The sequence below is a fragment of the Hyla sarda genome, chromosome 3, assembly GCF_029499605.1.
Source record: "Hyla sarda isolate aHylSar1 chromosome 3, aHylSar1.hap1, whole genome shotgun sequence".
In the NCBI taxonomy this organism is placed as follows: Eukaryota; Metazoa; Chordata; class Amphibia; order Anura; family Hylidae; genus Hyla; species Hyla sarda.
The window spans coordinates 293037635-293056946 of record NC_079191.1 but is presented as its reverse complement, the minus strand read 5'-3'; the positions used below and the strand labels follow the sequence as shown (position 1 = coordinate 293056946).

Here is a 19312-nt window from a genome sequence, read left to right as displayed (position 1 = left end):
ACATGCTGGAAAATTGTAGTCCTGAGGACATGCTGGAAATTGTAGTTGTGCAAACCGGGTGGATGACAATAAATGTACTAACCTATTTTCCGTGTTTTTTTTTCCTACTCATAATCAGATCCTTGTATCCCATGGACTATTTCAGATTCGGTGGACCACTACGATGACCAGCGTTTTTATATTTTTTGTTTAAAGTTAATAAAATGGTTAACAAGGGCTTGTGGGGGAGTTTATTTTTTTTACATTTACTTTACAGGCATAGTAATGGAAGCTGTCTTATAGATGGACTCCATTACTAAGACGGGGCTTAGCGTTAGCCCCAAAAACAGCTAACGCTAACCCCCAATTATTGCCTCGGTAGCCACCGCCACAAGGGTGCCGGGAAGAGATGGTACCAACAGGCCTGGAGTGTCAAAAATGGCGCTCCTGGGCCTAGGCGGTAACAGGCTGGCATTATTTAGGCTGGGGAGAGCCAGTAACAATGGTTCTCGCCCACCCTGGTAACGTCAGGCTGTTGCTACTTGGTTGGTATCTGGCTGAGAATGAAAATGGGGGGAAAACCCACACGTTTTTCCCTAAATAATTAAATACTTAAAAAAAAAAAAAAATGCATAGGGTTCCCCCTAAGTACATCACACATTTTTTCACAGCTGTGACTTGAGGTGGGGGTTACAAAATGGTGTTCTGAAGTCATTTATTGGTTTTTGCTTATGTGTGCTAAAAAATGGTATTCAAAAGCTATTTATTGTTTTTTGCTTATGTGAGCCAAATTCATCAACCCCCTGTGATAGAATGATAAATTTGTCAGACCTAAGCAAAACTAAACCAAGAAAAAAAAATGCCTACAGAACTCGCTTACCAAAGCAAGGACACTTCATTTTAATAAAAAACATATATTTTATTAGCCTACATTAAAGCCATGCACAAAACACAATTACATATATACAAAAAAATTGAAAGTAGGTTCGTAGGAGTGGGTGTTCTGTGTGGTGACTGCTTCTTTATGTGGGTATTGGTTTCTGTGATTGCCCATTTACTCTGTTTGCATTTACATTAGACTTATATACAGAGCTTACATTCTTATTCCCTACCCCCTGTATTCCATTTAGTATTTACATGTTATGGGAGGCACTTGCACTTTTTATGTACTCCATTAGCAATGTTTCTGTACCTACTGGGCCGTCTCTATTTCTAAGTTGCTGCTGTCTTTCTACACCTGTTTTTGTAAATATGTGATTGTGTTTTGTGTACGGTTTTAAAGGAGTAGTCCAGTGGTGAACCCAGTGGTGAACAACTTATCCCCTATCCTAAGGATAGGGGATAAGTTTGAGATTGCAGGGGGTCCGACCGCTGGGGCCCCCTGCGATCTCCTGTACGGAGCCCCGCCAGCCCGCGGGAAGGGGGCGTGTCTACCTACGCACGAAGCGCTGCCTTTCGGCAACCTCCGGCTCTGCCATAGAGATGTATTGAGGGGGCGTGTCGGCCGCTGCTTCGTGCGGAGGTCGACACCTGCTATCTGGCCGGAGAGCCTGGCCCGTGTACAGAGAGATCGCAGGGGGCCCCAGCGGTCGGACCCCCCGCGATCTCAAACTTATCCCCTATCCTTAGGATAGGGGATAAGTTTTTCACCACTGGACTACCCCTTTAATGTAAGCTAATAAAATTTACATTTTTATATTTATATTGTGCAAGGAGAGTGGTATTTCTCCAGGTAATGTAGTTAGAGACACAGAGGTTGTCGTATTAAGTTTATGCCCCCTTTATATATCTTTTGTTCACATTATTATTGGTGTGTGCAATATGAAATATAAAAATGTTCTTGGGGCAAAAAAATTTATAAAAATAAGCTGCTGCTCGTCTCTTCTGCCTGCCTCAGACAAGTTGATGGAGCAGAATCTCCCCATCCAATTACTTAAAGATGGAACACTGCTGCAGCTAGTAATTAGCTGAGAGGGCAGGTCCTGTTTGGACATCTCGTCTTGGAAGAAGGAACAAATGGTGACCAGCGGGGGAACAAAAGTCACTGGACTGGGATCTGCATTTTTACACCATCAACATTTTTATTTTTTGCCTGGAAACTCCACTTAATGAAACATGGCTGAAACCTTCATACTGTATCTGCCACTACTCCATGCAGGGAGGGAACATAAAAGTGGCGACAGATAATTTTCAGTGAAAAATAAACACTGCTAAATCATTTCTTAAATAAACTTTTTAATTCTGTGCCATGCCACCTCTATTTCATTTACAATTCATAAGAAATACCTTAGTACTTTAAAACCTTACCTGTTTTAACAATACAGTACCGAAATGCAACACAAAAATCTACTTGAAAAGTTGTTCATTGCACTGCAAAATTGTCTGTAGCAAAAAATACTTGCCAGCTTATATTAATAACAAGGAATACATAAAAAAAGACATCGTGTGTAAGAAAAACTACCTTAAGACCTCTTTTGTTGCAAAAAGGAAGCACAGAACATCTAAAAAAAGAATATAAATATAATATTTATATATAAATATAAAAGAAGAATAAAAAAAAGAACTGGCTTCTTAACATCTCATTCCAGAAAAAAAGAATTGACTTCAGCAAAATGGATCTGACATAAAACATTAAAGTGCATAAAAAATAATCAAAATAGGGATCAGCAACCTTTGGCACTCAAATTTCTAATGATCGGATGCTGAAAGTGTCTTAGGACATTTAGTTTGGCAGTACACAAGGGAATACTAAAAATTGCCAATCCCAGAGTTTCAATGAAACAATTTACAACAACATAAATAAATGTAAGAAAGAGAAAGAACAAATGGCACTGAGCTACTAGTGATTCTACTTCCAGGCATAGCATGCTTCAAGTAACATGAAATACTTGTCCCATAACAGTACACTAAGGACAAAGCAAAAACAGCACAAATACCACTACAGAAAATGTGATCATAAGTTATAAGAAGGGAAGAAAAGGAGATGGCTGAAGAGAAAAGAAAAACAGAACATACCAAATCTAGAACAGAGATTGATGGCACAGCAGTCTGCTGCAGATGGCAAAGAGGAGAGGGGAAAAAGAAGCTAAGTGAAATAATAATTAACTGGCGTTTTCATAAGACAATTCCTCTTTTTTGTTGCTTCAGCCATTAGGGTGTCCATGCACCTAAGAAGTAAATTAAAAAGGCAGGGTGATGCACTCTTGAAATTCAAAAGATAGGGTTAGAGGAAGAGCGACACAGTTACATAGTTACTTCAAACTGATAGAAATAAATCATTTGTATTAAAACAGTAGGAAGGAATTATGTGATAAACCACTGACCTTTTATGGCTTAAAACTCACTTTTTTTTTAGATTCAGTTCAATTGAACTCAATAGTAAAATGTTATTTATGCATGTATGTATTTATTTTAAGACCATCATTTTTACAGCCCTAAAATTAAGTGTACTTTATCTTTTTGCCTACTTCTGATATGTTGCAATATAGAATTGGCTTCTGTTCACTAAAATGAAGTGGAAACTTAGTAAAACTGAGAGGGCAAAGCGGTCACCCGAATGGTTCTGTTCCTTTGTTCTAGTGATCTCTGCAGCCAGACACCTAGCAATCACAACCTCTGAAGACATGTTAGAAGATGGATAAAAAGTTAAAGGGGTACTCCGGTGGAAATTTTTTTTTTTTTTTTTTTTATCAACTGGTGCCAGAAAGTTTAACAGTTTTGTAAATTACTTCTATAAAAAAAATCTTAATCCTGCCAGTACTTATTAGCTGCTGTATACTACAGAGGAATTTCTTTTCTTTTTGGAACACAGTGCTTTCTGAGAACATCACGACCACAGTGCTCTCCTGCTGACATCTCTGTCCATTTTAGGAACTGTCCAGAGCAGCATATGTTTGCTATGGGGATTTTCTCCTACTCTGAACAGTTCTTAAAATGGACAGCAGAGAGCACTGTGGTCATGATGTCAGCAGAGAGCACCGTGTTCCAAAAATAAAATAATTTCCTTTGTAGTATTCAGCAGCTAATAATTGTAGTATTCAGCAGCTAATAAGTACTGAAAGGATTAATATTTTTTTAATAGAAGAAATTCACAAATCTGTTTAACTTTCTGGCACCAGTTGATTTAAAAAAAAGTTTTCCACCGGAGTACCCCTTTAAGGTATATTTTAAGTGCTTGGTCCTTTTTGTAACTTTCTATAGCTTTTGGTAGAGATGGGGAGGGGTGGGGGGCTGCTTCAACTGTATGGGGCACCAGAATTTCTAAAGGCAGCCCTGTCAATAACACAACACTCCCCTTTACTGTTTTTGTAGTTTTTCAGTAATTTAATCATGGTTCTTTAAACTTGGATATGTAGATTTAAAAAAAAAAAAAATCTGACCTAACTGGGCTTTAACTGCAAGCTTCTAAAATGATTTGCTCTCAAAGAAAATTCAGTTTTAGAGTCTAAACCATAATCATAAGTATAAAAAAAATATATATTTTTTAAAGTTGCTCTATATAGTATATAACAGGCAGAAATATTTTTCCCCACAATTTTTAAGGAAAAAAAAAAAAAAACAATGAGCAAACCAAATAATTTTTTGTCTATTCTATATAGAATCAAAAGATAGAAATGTACGCCAATCAGCCATAACAATAAAGCTACCAGTTTAATATTGTGCTGCTCCCACTGATGCCACAGCTCTGATGCCTATAGCAGTTAAGCACTACTGCCTGTTCTTTAAGGCTAGGTTCACACTAGGGAATCTCTGGCAGAATTTCTGCAGGAGATCGAGCTGGCGGCACAAGGACCGCATTGACTTCATTGCCGTCCCCATAGATGGCAATGCATTTCTGAGGGAATCTCCCAAAAATCCACCCAGAAATGCTTTGCAGTCTATGGGGGCAGCAATGCAGTCTGCTCGGTCCTAGCGCCGTCGTCTCGATCTCCGGCAGAAATTCTGCAGTGTGAACCAAGCCTTAGGGGATCATGCGGGTCTCGGCAATGGGACCTCCCACAGATCAAAACTTTTAACATGTTGCTAGGACAAGTAACCTTTAACACCTTATGGACTCAGCCCACTTTGGGCTTAAAGGGAACCAATCATCAGATTTTACCCTATATAACGCTTGGTAAAGCGTTATATAGGGTAAAATCTTTATTTTCGCCTTTCCCGGGGGATGCTGCTGCCCCCAGGGATGGTGAAGATATGAAGTTATAAACTAGTCGCCGCCACCGCCGTAAGTAGTCACCTGGGTGGGGAGGCTCTTCTCACCTACTCCCGTTCTTTGGCCGGGAGCGATGCCCCCTCCGCTTGATTGATGGGCCGCGTCATCGTTCCGCTCACTGAACAGACGGAGCAGAGTGATGTCGCGGCCCGTCAATCAAGCGGAGGGGGCGTCGCTCCCGGCCGAAGAACGGGAGTAGGTGAGAAGAGCTCCCCGCCCAGGTGACTACTTACGGCGGCGGCGGTGACTAGTTTATAACTTCATATCTTCACCATCCCTGGGGGCAGGAGTGTCCCCCGGGAATGGTGAAAATAAAGATTTTACCCTATATAACGCTTTACCAAGCATTATATAGGGTAAAATCTGATGATTGGTTCCCTTTAAGGACAAAGCCAATTTAATTTTTTTCCTCCTCCCCTTCTAAAAATCATAACGCTTTCAATTTTGCACCTAAAGACTCATATAAGGGCGTGTTTTTTGTGTCACCAATTATTTTTTTGTAATGACATCACTTATTTTATAACAATCTGCGGCGAAAAAAATAAATAAAAAAAACTTCTTTGTGAAAAAGAAGGGTGAAAAAAAAAAAGACAGTTTAATTTTTAGGGCTTCCATTTCTAGGCAGTGCACTTTTCGGTAAAAATGACACCTTATCTTTATTCTGTAGGTCCTTATGGTTACAAGGATACCAAATTAATGTAGGATTTTTTTTAATTTATTTTACTAATTAAAAAAAAAAAAAAAAAAAAAAAATTATATATATATATATATATATATATATATATATATATATATATATATATATACACATATATACATGCACCAAAATTAGAATTATAAAATTTTCATCTTCTGACCCCCTATAACTATTTTTCCACATACGGGGCTGTATGAGGGCTCATTTTTTGCGTAGTGGTCTGTTTTTACGTGTACCATTTTTGTTTTTAGGGGACTTTTTGATTGCTTTTTATACATTTTTCGCCCATGCGGTTTTTCTAACCTTATATTTAAATAGCTGAGACACGACTTCCTCAGGGGTCACCTACAGGTGACGGAACGCGTGGGGTTCAGGTGGGCACCTGCTCCAATTTACCATCACTGTATACTGCCTCAGGTTTTTCTGTTCTCCAGTTCCTTGCCTTTAATTATTTTTGCATATGTAGGATTGCCGATTAACAGGCTGCATTTATTGTTAATACATATACAGGTTGTATTACACGCATTGGTCCTGGAACACATATATGTGTAGTTAGATAATTTATTTATGAGACAGTTTAGGTGCCCTGGGAGGGGTCCATTGGGGTTCTCCCTGTTGTGGAAGGGCATTTATGTGCCTTTTTAAATGTTTTTAAATGGGGAATTGTCTGATTATATGCGTTTGTGTTTTTGTAACCTGAATAAAGATTGATATCTTTGTGAAATATTGGGTGTGCGCTACATGGTGTACTACTTTTGGATTGTTGGATGTGCAATACGGTACCTGGGGTAGCACCCCATTAGAAATACTTTAAGGCTGAGCCTGCTTGTGTTTTAGTGTTTCATATTCTCATTTATTAACTTTTTACTTTTTTTCTTTACACTTTTTACTTTATTTTTTATTTAAATTTTTTAGCCCCCATAGGGGGCTATACCATGCAATCTTTTGATTGCATACACTGTTCAAAGCTATGCCATAACATAGCATTGTTCAGTGTTATCGGTGCTCTGCTGCTCCAGCCTGCATGGCTGGCTGGGAGCAGCAGAGGACCGATTGGACGGCGAGGAGGCAAGTAAGCGAAGATCCCGATCAGCTCAGCTGAGCTGCCGGGATAGTTTCACTTGCATTTTAGACGCCACGATCAACTTCGATTGCGGCGTCTATAGGGTTGATGCCGGGCACCGGCCCGATCGTTGATGCCCGGCATTAACCCTGGGTCCTGGCTCCTGCTAGCAGTCAGCACCCACTGGGTTAGAAGCGTGCCCAGCTTGAAACCTGGCTAACATGTACGCCCTGCGACCTTAAGGACCGGGTTTGCAAGGGCGTCCTAGATCCTTAACAGGTTAACAATTTTTTTTAAATCAACTGGTGCCAGAAAGTTAAACAGATTTGTAAATAGATTTGCAAATAACTTCTATTAAAAAAATCTTAATCCTTCCAGTACTTATCAGCTGCTGTATACTACGGAAGAAATTGAGTTGTTCTTTTCAGCCTGACCAAAGTGCTTTCTGCTGACACCTCTGTCCATGTCAGGAACTGCCCGGAGCAGGAGAGGTTTGCTATGGGGATTTGCTCCTACTCAACAGTTCCTGACACAGACAGAGGGTTCAGCAGAGAGCACTTCCTCTGTAGCATACAGCAGCTGATAAGTACTGGAAGGATTAAGACTTTTTTTTAAATAAAAGTAATTTACATATCTATTTCACTATTCTGGATCCAGTTAAAATGAAGAAAAAAATTTATAAAATTTTTCCACCAGAGTACCCCTTTAACCCCTTAAGGACATGCGCTGTAAATGTACGCCGCTGCTAAGAAGTACTTAGCGCACAGCACCGTACATTTACGGTGCAGCTTTCCTGGTCCGCCACGTCTCTGGACAGATCTGGGTCGGCAGGGGTCTCCTACCTTGGCCGGGTCCTGCGTGGGTCCCCTCGGTGGTGGCGACAGTAGCAGCAGGATTGGTGGCAGGATACAGCAGGAGGCGAGTCCTGTTCACCTTCTGCTGTTGGTTAGCAACAACTCGCAGCATACACGGCCAAAGGGCGTGCTGGGAGTTGTAGTTTTTCAACAGCTGGAGTTCCAACTACAACTCCCAGCATGCCCTTTAGTAGTCTGTGCATGCTGGGGGTTGTAGTTATGCAACAGCTGGAAGCACATTTTTTTCTCCCAGCATGCACAGACTACCAAAGGGCATGCTGGGAGTTGTAGCAGTGTGCCTCCAGCTTTTGCACAACTAAAACTCTCAGCATGCCCTTTGACTGTCAATGCATGCTGATTGTTGCAGTTTTGCAACAGCTGGAGACACATTGGTTGTGAAACAGAGGTTGTTAACTAACTCAGTGTTTTGCAACCAGTGTGCCTCCGGCTGTGGCACTGAGAGACTGTACATGCTGGGAGTTCTAGTTTGGCAACAGCTGGAGGCAGACTGGTTGCGAAACACTGAGTTAAGTAACAAACTTTCAGTGTTTCGCAACCAATGTGCCTCCAGCTGTTGCATAATTACAACTCCCAGCATGTATGGTCTGTCAGTGCATGCTGGGAGTTGTAGTTTTGCAACAGCTGGAGGTTTGCCCCCTCCCTTGTGAATGTACAGGGTACAGTCACACGGGCGGGTTTAAAGAGAGTTCTGCTGCAAGTGAAATGCAGCAAACTCCCAGCGAGAAACTCTCTGTAAACCCGACCGTGTGACTGTACAAAAAAACACTACACTACCACAAAATAAAAAGTAAAACACTACATATACACATACACCCCCCCCCCCATCACCCCAACCAATAAAAATAAATAAATAAATAAAAAGTCTTGTACGGCTTGTTTCCAAAACGGAGCCTCCAGCTGTTGAAAAACAACAACTCACAGTATTGCCGGACAGCCACTGACAAGGCATGCTGGGAGTTTTGCAACAGCTGGAGGCACCCTGTTTGGGAAACACTGCCATAGGGTATTTTTGTGGCGGATTCAAATCCCCAATTTAGTCCTCAAATGCACATGGTGCTCTCATGCTTCGGAGCCCTGTTGTATTTTAAGGAAACAGTTTAGGGCCAAATATGGGGTATTTCCATACTCTGCGTTACAAATTTTGGGGGCTTTTTCTTCTTTTACCCCTTATGAAAAGGTAAAGTTGGCGTCTACACCAGCATGTTAGTGTAAAAAAATTAATATTTTTACACTAACATGCTGGTGTTGCCCCATACTTTTAATTTTCACAAGCGGTAAAAGGAAAAAAAAAAAAAAAGACCCCCAAAATTTGTACAGACCTACCCCACATATGGGCATAAAGTGCTCTGCGGGTGCACAACATGGCTCAGAAGTGAGAGCGCACCATGTACATTTGAGGTCTAAACTGGTGATTTGCACAGGGGTGGCTGATTTTACAGTGGTTCAAACATAAACGCAAAACAATAAATACCCAGATGTGACCCCATTTTGTCACCCCTCACAGAATGCAACAGTAGTGAGCCTTAACACCCCACAGGTGTTTGACAAATTTCGATTAAAGTTGGATGTGAAAATGAAAAAAACTTTTCACTAAAATGCTGGCATTACCCTACATTTTTCATTTTCACAAGGGGGAATAGGAAAAAAGCCCCCCAAATTGTGTAGCCCCATTTCCTCTTAGTAAGAACATACTCCATATGTGGATGTTAAGTGCTTTGCCGCCGAACTACAATGCTCAGAAGAGAAGAGAAGGAGTGCCATTGGGCTTCTAGAGAGAGTGTCCGAAATGTAATTCTGTGAGGGGTGTAGTTTCCAAAATGGGGTCACATGTGGGGGTCCACTGTTCTGGCACCACAGGGGGCTTTGTAAATGCACAGGGTATTTTCATACTCAGAAGAAATGGGGTTACAAATTTTGGGAGGCTTTTTCTCCAATTACCCCTTGTGAAAATGAAAAATTTGGGGTAAAACTAGCATTTTAGTGAAAAAAATCTAATTTTTCATTCCCACGTCCAAATTTAGCAGAAATTTGTCGAGCCCTTACTAAAAAATAATAAAAAAAGACAAGGTCTGGGGAGCTCCCAGACCTGTGTCTCGCCTCCTAGCTGACACTAGATAAAACTGATTACCTCACTGCAGGTGGGCGGGTATATCCTGCCAGGGAGGAGCTGACTTTTTTTTCCCTAGTGTCAGCGCCTCCTAGTGGCAAGAGCATATACCCATGAGTAAGGTGTCCCCCAATGAAGAGCGACCGAGAAAAGCCATTTCAGAAAAACTCTCTCTCCTTCCTTTCTGAGGCCTCTAGTGCACCCACAGGGCACTTGACATTCACATTCACAGGGCACTTGACATTCACTACAATGCTTAAAGGAGAAGGAGCGCCATTGGGCTTTTGGAGAGAGAATTTGGTTGGAATGGAAGTCAAGGGCCTTGTGCGTTTTCAAAGCCTCCTGTGGTGCCAGAACAGTGGACCCCCCCCCCCCCACACGTGACCCAATTTTGGAAACTACACCCCTCACAGAGTTTAATAAGGGGTGCAATGAGCATTTACACCCCACTGGCATTTGACATATCTTTGGAACAGTGGGCTGTGCAAGTGAAAAATGAATTTTTCATTTTTACGGGCAACTGTTCAAAAAATCTGTCAGACACCTGTGGGGTGTAAATGATCACTGCACCCCTTGTTATATTCCGTGAGGGGTGTAGTTTCAAAAATGGGGTCCACGGTTCTGGCACCATGGGGCTTTGTAAACACACATGGCCTTCAATTCTAGCCAAATTCTTTCTCCAAAAGCACAATGGCGCTCCTCTTCTGAGCCCTGTAGTTCGTCAGCAGAGCACTTTACATCCACATATGGGGTATTTCCATACTCAGAAGAAATGGTGTTACCCAAATTTTTCATTTTCATAGGAAAAAAATGTGTAACACGAGCATTTCAGGGAAATTTTTTTATTTTATTTTCTCGCCCAACTTTAATGAAAATTCGTCAAAGACCTGTGGGGTGCTGAAAGTTGTAGTTTTCCAACATCTGGAGGACCACAGTTTGGAGACAACAACACAGTGGTCTCCTAACTGCGGCCCTCCAGATGTTGCAAAACTACAACTCCCAGCATGTCCAGACAGCCAAAGGCTGGAAGTTGTAGTTTTGCAACTTTTAGAAGGCCACAGTGAAGATCACTTACCAGCGATCTTCACTGCAGCCTCCTCCACCGCCGCACTTTCCAGCATGCCTCCTCCTGCTGCAGCCACTGCTCCTATGCCGCCTCCACTGCTCCGATGCCACCGTCACTGATCAGATGCCGCCGGTCATGTCCCCTCCCCGCTCTGCCCGGACTTCAATCGGTGGGGGAAATTAACCTCCCCGCCCCAACTGCCATTGGTCGGTCAGTCCTGATCGACCAATGGCAGGGGATAGGAGGAGATGGCACCCCTGCCCCCTCACTCCTATCCTTTAGAATGGTCGGAGCTTTCTGTGACAGCTCTGATCACTTATTTTCCAGGCGATGGGGTCACCAGTGACCCGATTGGCCCCGAATCGCCGGTCTGAGTTGACCGGCGATTTGCGGCGATTGCCGACATGGGGGGTCTCACGACACCCCAGGCATTTGCAAGGGATGCCTGCTGATAGATATCAGCAGTCATCCCGGTCCGAACACCACCCGGTGGTGAGCAGAAATACAGAGGGTGTACAGGTACGCCCTCCATCCTTAAGTTCCAGGACAAGAGGGCGTACCTGTACGCCCTCTGTCCCCAACAGGTTAAGCAGTGATGTCAAGGAAAGTCCTAGATTAGGAACTTCCTTGATATCAAGGTGCACTTTAAGATGTTGCTGTGAGAGGGCATGCAGCGATGACAGTAATAGGGGGTTATACATGCACCTGCCCCTGCTATTATTCCTGCCTAACCGCCGAGCCACATCCAGCCTCCAGGTGCCTTGTATGTGTAGCCTCACTGGGAGGACCGCCACCAGCTGGAGCCGTATGAGAAGCCAAACTATGACCTCCTCCAGCTGGGCTTCCGAGACTTGTCCTGGGTGCAAGAGGAGGGCAGGGAGCAAGAGATCGTCTACCTCCTTTACTTCAATGCGGGTACAGGAGGACACATAGCTGTGCCCAAATAAAGTAACCATAATATTATGCAGGGACAGGATACTTACAGAGAACTGACCCACATTAAACCCAATAAACAAGGTTAAAGTGTGGGAGAACCTAATTTTAAATAAAAAGGAGCATAACTCACCGCGATTGGTGGTCCAGTTCGTTGGAGATCCAGACTGCATAGATTCAAAATGGATAATATACAGAACTCCCCTGCCTCTGTTCCTTTTAGCTCTCACATGCCCACCCACCTCACAAACATTCTTAGACCCTTCGCTCATCCTAGCGCAAGATGGGTGGGCATATGTGAGAAGGGGACTGAAGCATGGAAGCACTGAAGGTGGCAGCCTGTATACAGAGCTTCCGTCTCCGTTCCTTTCAGCTCTCACATGCTAACCCACCTCACAAATATTCAAAGAACCTTCGCTCATACTAGTGCAAGATGGGAGGGAAAATGAGAGCAGAAGGGGACTGAAGCAGGGCTTCCACCTCCATTGTGCAGGGGATATTAGCAATGTAAATGTATTTATCTCCAGTGGAAACAAATGGTCAAATTTAACATGTCAGATTCCGCACTCCCCCCCCCCCCCCCCCTTTAGACATTTGCTGAGAGCAACATGAATATCCTAGAATAGCTGTTTTACACATGATAAATGTTAAAAAGATAATTACAGAGTTTCCAAAAAACTGAAGAAAAAATTGTGAATAGAATACAGTATAAAAAATGATTTTCTCTTTGCATGTGAGCACATCGTAATTCTGCTAAAAACCCTCTATAAATTCAACATACTACACAGCTAAACTAAATACTGGAAAACTACAGTTTTGTAAAGGAAGCATCACCTTATAATGTTAATGGTTCATTATAGGTCAAGGTTGATTGGATGCAAGGCAACAAAGGGTGTGGGATGAGGGGGTTAAATAATGGAGGTGGATGAAGAACATTTGTGACAACTGTAACTGGAGAATAATAAAAAAAATGTCTAACAGGTATCTATAAATCTTCATTTCAAAATTATGTCGTCATAAGATGAGCAAGAAAATTTCAGGAGGCGCAACATGATCTTACATCCTCTGAAAAACTCAACAGATAAGAATACAATGCAGGAACTAGCCTCAAATAATTCTACAGTAAGAATAATTGGTTCTTTAAACCTATTAAATGTCATATGACCCTTACCTTTTTGCAGTTGTGATGGCATAACAGTGTAATGCATTTGATTTCCTAGAATGATTCCTTACATTTTATCGTTTTAATGCTTCTATAAACATCAAATAATATTTGGTACATAGTATCTTTCCTACATATTATAAATGAGTATAGAGTATTAATAAAGAATTTGCTGTCTGTGACAAATATTTAAAGATAACATTTTTTTATAAAAAATAGTATTACCCTTGCTTTTCTTTCAGCTTCCAGGCGCTGCATAATAAGTATACTGTCCATATCGTCATCTTCTTCATCCTCGTCATCATCCTCATCTTTCTGCTTGGACTCTTGGAGTCTCTTCTGGAACTGCCACTCTAGCATTAATTTGCGCAATCTGTCATTCTCTTCAGAAGATCGTTCTGATTTATTTTGAAGTTCATTTATTTCCTTGCTGAGCATATCCACAATGTGCATTTGTTGCTGCTTTTCCAACTTCTCCTTGGCATCACGTTTCCACGGATCAGGAGAAAGGCTGTCACTGGAAGAAAGTTCCTCTTTGCTAATTGTAATATACTGAAGGTCTCGTCTCTCTATTGTGCGTGGCTGCTGTTGAGGTTGCAATTCCCGGATAACTGTTTCTTGTGGAAGGGAAAAACTGGCAGGTTTCTCTGGTTTGGTCTGTGGTATACTTGGAGGTGGTACTGGTACTAAAGGCTGTGGAATAACAACCTGTGGAGGAGCAACAGGTTGGGTCCGTACTTTCCCAAGTTTTCTCTCTTGTTCTCTTCTCTTTCTTTCTCTTTCTTCCTCTAAGCGGGCTTTTTCCTTCTCATACCATCTCTGATGTTCTTCTCTTTTTTTCCTCTCTAAGGCAGCAGACTGTGAATTTGATTGAGGATCCAACTGATTTTGTAATGGTGGTGGTGGGAGTGGTAAATCAACGGGCACACCCTCAAATTTTTCAAAGTCTTCTCCATAATGCATTGGTGGTGGTGGTGGTGGTGGTAGATCTGTTCTAATAGGCTGTGACCCAGCAACTGGAGCAGACTGAGATGCAACAGGAGTTTTCCAACGTCCAGGACCAGATTTGTTTAATGATGAGGCTGAAGAATACATTTTCATAGAACTGTTTAGATGTTCTTGGCTGGATGTACTAGATTCCAAAGTAGATGTTTGACTCATCCAACCATCCTTATCTATCTTTCTGTCTAAAAAGTCCAAATCTTTGTGCATGGCAGACTCTATATGACCTCGGTCTGACTGAAATCCTGGCTCATCTCTCAACTCTTCTTGGGAATGTGCAATTCGCTGTTAAACATAAAAAAAAAAAAACACAACAAAAAAAACGTAACTATAGCTACAAAGCAAAAAACACAACTAGATTTATATCCACAGAAAGCATGTAGCATTGAAGATTTTAAGGTAGCTGTTTAAAGGAAGACATTGCACACTAATAAGAGATTAATGGAAATTATAAACTTGCCTGACAAGTTTACAATTCCAGTAAACTGCTTACTTGAACAGACGTATTGCTTGAGTGGTTGCTTCCAACTTGGGGATGTCCTTTGTCCTCATAATCTGGCCACTGGCCTTGTGCAGGAGTTATGCGATCTTGGGATTTAGGATTTGGAAAAGTAAAATATTCTCTTGTATATGTCTGTGTTGGAATCGGATAGGCTTCTGGTCTTGATGGTAGCTGTGGTTCCTGAAATAAATGATACTATTAAGGAAAAAACAATACAAAACAAAAGCAGATTGTACATAAAGTACAGCGCAAAGGTGTATATAAACAACAGTCTGGTTTTGAATTCCGTACCTCTCCCTAACAGATTACTTTCATGCCCTTTGCAAGATTTTATTTACTCTGCTGCAGTTATGGCTTGTTTTGTGTATACAAAATCCTGTGGAATAATTTTCTTGCAAAAAAGGGGCACTTTTTTTTTTTTTTTACACTTATAGATCTTGTCGTCTTGGCATGTGACCTTGACAGCAAATTACTGGTGGCAGGAAGGATGACAAATTATCATGAAAAGTGGGGAAATGAAACAGCAATTGCATTAATACACACATTGGAAGAACAATAAAGTTTATATGAACCCTTGTTGTGGGTCCGTAAAATAGCTTTAACAAGGATATTTAGAATTGCAAGATAAATCAATCGAAGGATTTTGGCACTGATTAATAATATGGTTTATTTGTTTAAGTTAAAATTATAGACTTACACAATCAAATTAAACTAATGCCACGCATAGTTGTACTGCTCATGTCTTTTAATGACTACACTGTGTAAACATCTACTGAGCAGGGAGAAAAAGTTATCAAACTTCTTTTAATGACTTCTCAAAGTTGGCATAAGTGTGATATAATTAAGGAGACTACGGTAGGTTGGAAATCACTTTTAAAAATTAATGGGACTGGTTTAGAAAGGCAAAAAGTCCAACATATTTGCAAAAATGGAGGCTTGCTTGAAAAAGTGAGATTTTTTGAAGACAGTCAGGGATGAACCATGCCTTAATACAAACAGGTTTTCAAACTTTGAAACCTTGTAATAACGTTATATAGTTACATAGTTCATAAGGTTGAACAAAAAGACCACAGTCCATCAAATTCAACTTAACGCCTTACTACTGTGTTTATCAAGAAGAAGCAGGCAAAAAAAAAAAGATTAAACATCTTATACCTTCCAGTACTTATCAGCTGCTGTATACTACAGACAAAGTTGTGTAGTTCTTTTCAGTCTGGCCATAGTGCTCTCTGCTGCCACCTCTGTCTGTGTCAGGAACGGTTCAGAGTAGAAGCAAATCCCTATAGTAAACCTCTCCTGCTCTGGACAGTTCCTGACACAGCGTCAGCAGAGAGCACTATGGTCAGACTGGAAAGAACTACACAACATTATCTGTAGTCGTATACAGCATCTGATAAATACTGAAACGTTTAAAAAAAAAAAATAATAATTTACAAATCTGTTCAACTTTTTGGCACCAGTTGATTTAATATTTTAATAAATTAATCCTCTAATTACATATCTTTTTTCACCTACATATATAACTGGGAAAAGCAGGGCACCTTTGCGTGACAATCCTGACTAGAAAGAATCTCCATCATTTCACTAGTTCTATCCCTTGTTGGGATATAAAAACAATAGAAAACAATCTGAACAAGAACTGCAAATAGACTTTTCATAATGGAACATTAAAAACAATAACTAACCTCTGAACACAAATTTCCTGTAGAGGCTGATGTGATCTTAACTGGTGCTGCACTGACATATGCATTCTTTCCTCCTGGACTTTGAAGCTGATCTTTAAAATAAAAAAATAAAAAATTACATATTTATATATTTGACTTTATTTAAAAAACTTGGTGCATATATAATGAAATGATGTATGTTTATTAATGTTGATTGCTTCTAGCTATATGTACGCTCCCCATGTGACAGATCCTGAGAATAAAACTCATGAGGTGCCGCAGTTAAAGGGAATCTGCAATTTCTATATTATGCTCAGAGATGAACTGTCAATGAATGAGGCAGAGATGAACTGCAGCATGTACGCCTATTCTGAGGGAGGACAACCTGGCTTGACTGGTTGTCATACAGTGCTGAAAGTCAAGCCTTGCATGTCAACCAGTCAAGGTGGAAGAGAGAGAATTCATGCAACCTGTGGTTCAGCACACCCTCGCTGACACAAGCTAAATGTATAATATAGAGCTGACAAATTCCATTTAACAAGTGCGCCGATAGTTTGTTTCAGAGAATATGAGAGTAGGCTTTTTTAAAATGCAGAAGCAGTTTTTTCTCTTACGGCTTTGTTGGGGCGAGCCACATGCGTTTTGTTTAGGCAGCTAAATGTGTTCTTTTTAACTCACTACTAAACTTTATATGGACAAAAAAGGATTGATAAAAAAATTTACAACCTCTGCCAAAAACGGCCCTGCACTGCACAAGTTAGGGTCCATTTGCATCTCATTTCCACTCTCTGACAGTCTCCTGCCGTATCCATGGGTACCCCCCCTTTCATTTCAATGAGCTGACAAGAGTCAGACAGTGACCACCAGTGGTCTGCTGTGCTTTTCAGTCCGGATCTAAAGCCAGATATGGTTGGAAAATAAGCTGACCATAGTCTGGTTGGCTCATTGAAATGAATGTGGTATGATATACGTTCGTCAGGGACAGCAGCAGGCGGTTTTTAAATTTTCCTTTTGGCTCTGGTTGCCAGAGAGTGGAAACAACATGTGAATCCACTCTTGCACACGGCCAGCTTTGAAGAAACAGCTGATTATTATTTTGGTGATGTACAAACAAAACACTAATTGTGGGAGATTTATCAAAATCTGTGCAGAGGAAAAGTAGTTGCCCATAGCAACCAATCAGAACGCTTCTTTCATTTTGCAGAGGCACTGTTAAAAATTAAAGAAGCAATCTGATTGGCTGCTATGGGTATCTGGGCAGCCTTTTCACAGATTGATAAATTCTCTCAATGCAACCTCAGCAGAAAAAAAAAATTAAAACTGCTGATCGCTGCACTGTGAAACCTTAAATGGGCACACGTCAAAAGTTATTGAAAAAGACAGGACTTTTACTTAACTCCTTCAAAGTTAGCTCATATTTAAAAACTTACTTGTTACATTGGGACTGGAACGATGATCAGCGCGGTTTTTCATCAGTCGATCATCCCCTGGTAATTTCTTTGGTTCGGAGTATTCTGGCCAAGGCATTTGGGGACTTTCAGGTGACCCATTCTGACCAGTGTTACTATAAAGCTCAAAACCTTCACTCTTTGGTCGTGGTTTCCCTGAGCCACGGCGATCTAAAAGAAGGATTAGCTTTCTTTTTATAAGATAGAGACACTTTCAGTTGTTTAACAAAAATAAATGTGACCTTACATGACATTTCAGATATATACATATAGAGGGGGCATTCATCAATTCATCAATTTTTATCCTATTTTAGTAATGAAAAGTCGCCTTGTTTTTGATCTTCCCGTGCCCAATTCATCAAATGTCACACGATATTTGATGAAGTTACTAGCTCCTACGCCCATGCTATCAAGTTTAGACTGCTTTCCTGGGTTGAAGTTACCTGGGCTGAAGTGTTTCCATGTAAATCACGGCACTGCAACTTTTTTGTGACTTTTGGAGAAAAGTTGCAGATAATGAATCAGTGCCCACTGCTCAAAACTAGTCTAAAGCACTGCAAACGGTAGTTCACTAAAGCAAAAGTCGCAGGGGACGTGACAGACTTTTTGTGCAACAATTTTAGATTTAGATTGAAAAATATAATGGCTCAGGGGCAGGGGGGCTGAAATTTAATGGCACAGGGGGGCTAAAATATAATGGCAGTGTGGGAAGGGGAGGGAATATAAAGGCACAGGGGAATCAGATGGTGGAATATAATGGCACAGGGAAATCAGGGGGGGAAATATAATGTAACAGGGGAATGATATGGCACAGGAGAGGATCAAGGGGTGAAAGATATGGCACAGGGCGTGATAAAGGGGGAGGGAAGAACTGGCACAGGATGGTGGCAGCCACATTTCTATTGCTGATACTGGTACTATGTTGTGCATTGTTGACACGCAACGCGATGCATGCAGTTAGTTGTATAGCAAGGATTGTGTCAAACTGCAATTGAGATTCACCATGGAAAATAGTAGCCCTACCTGATGGGGGTCAGATCTACCTGGGGGCCTGTCTACCTACTGGGGAGATCAATTTATACCCAGGACTGTACCTATAACAAGGGTGCATCCTCTATGTTTAGAGGAAAGAAGGTTGCTACACCAGCACAGACCAGGGTTCTTTACTGTAATAGCAGTGAGACTGTGGAATTCTCTGCCTGAGGAGGTGGTCATGGTGAACTCTGTAAGAGAGTTCAAAAAGGGTCTGGATGCATATTTGGAGAATAACAACATCACTGGTTATGTATACATAATTTATAGGGACAGAACTTTGATCCAGGGATTTATTCTGACTGCCATATTTGGAGTCGGGAAGGAATTTTTACCTCTAGTATGAGTTTTTTTTTTTTGCCTTCCTCTGGATCAACTCAGTAGGGACTCATTAGGGTTATAGGTTGAACTTGATTGACTCTGGTCTTTTTTCAACCTTATGAACTACCGTTACCTAATGGGGGTCATTTCTATCTAGGATGACCTATATATCTGGGGCCCTATTTACATACTAGGGGAGCCCTACATGCCTGCCTACCTGATGAGGGGATGTACCTACCTGATAAAAGGGAC

At 41.2% G+C, this 19312-nt stretch overlaps 1 protein-coding gene across 25 annotated transcripts in view; it reads right to left on the bottom strand.

Annotated features, from left to right (window-relative positions):
* Window positions 1-19312, bottom strand: part of AFDN (afadin, adherens junction formation factor) — a 567513-nt gene that overhangs the window by 57275 nt on the left and 490926 nt on the right. For 13 of the 25 annotated variants that reach the window (XM_056566873.1, XM_056566870.1, XM_056566878.1 and 10 more), the window contains 4 exons: window positions 17690-17878; window positions 16281-16372; window positions 14587-14775; window positions 13317-14378 (listed from right to left, as the gene is read on the bottom strand). In XM_056566873.1, the coding sequence (XP_056422848.1) occupies window positions 13317-14378; window positions 14587-14775; window positions 16281-16372; window positions 17690-17878 (1532 nt within the window). Of the gene's footprint in view, window positions 1-2440; window positions 2481-2994; window positions 3147-13316; window positions 14379-14586; window positions 14776-16280; window positions 16373-17689; window positions 17879-19312 lie in introns of those variants that run through there. The other 12 variants (XM_056566867.1, XM_056566890.1, XM_056566865.1 and 9 more) reach the window with 3 other exon arrangements.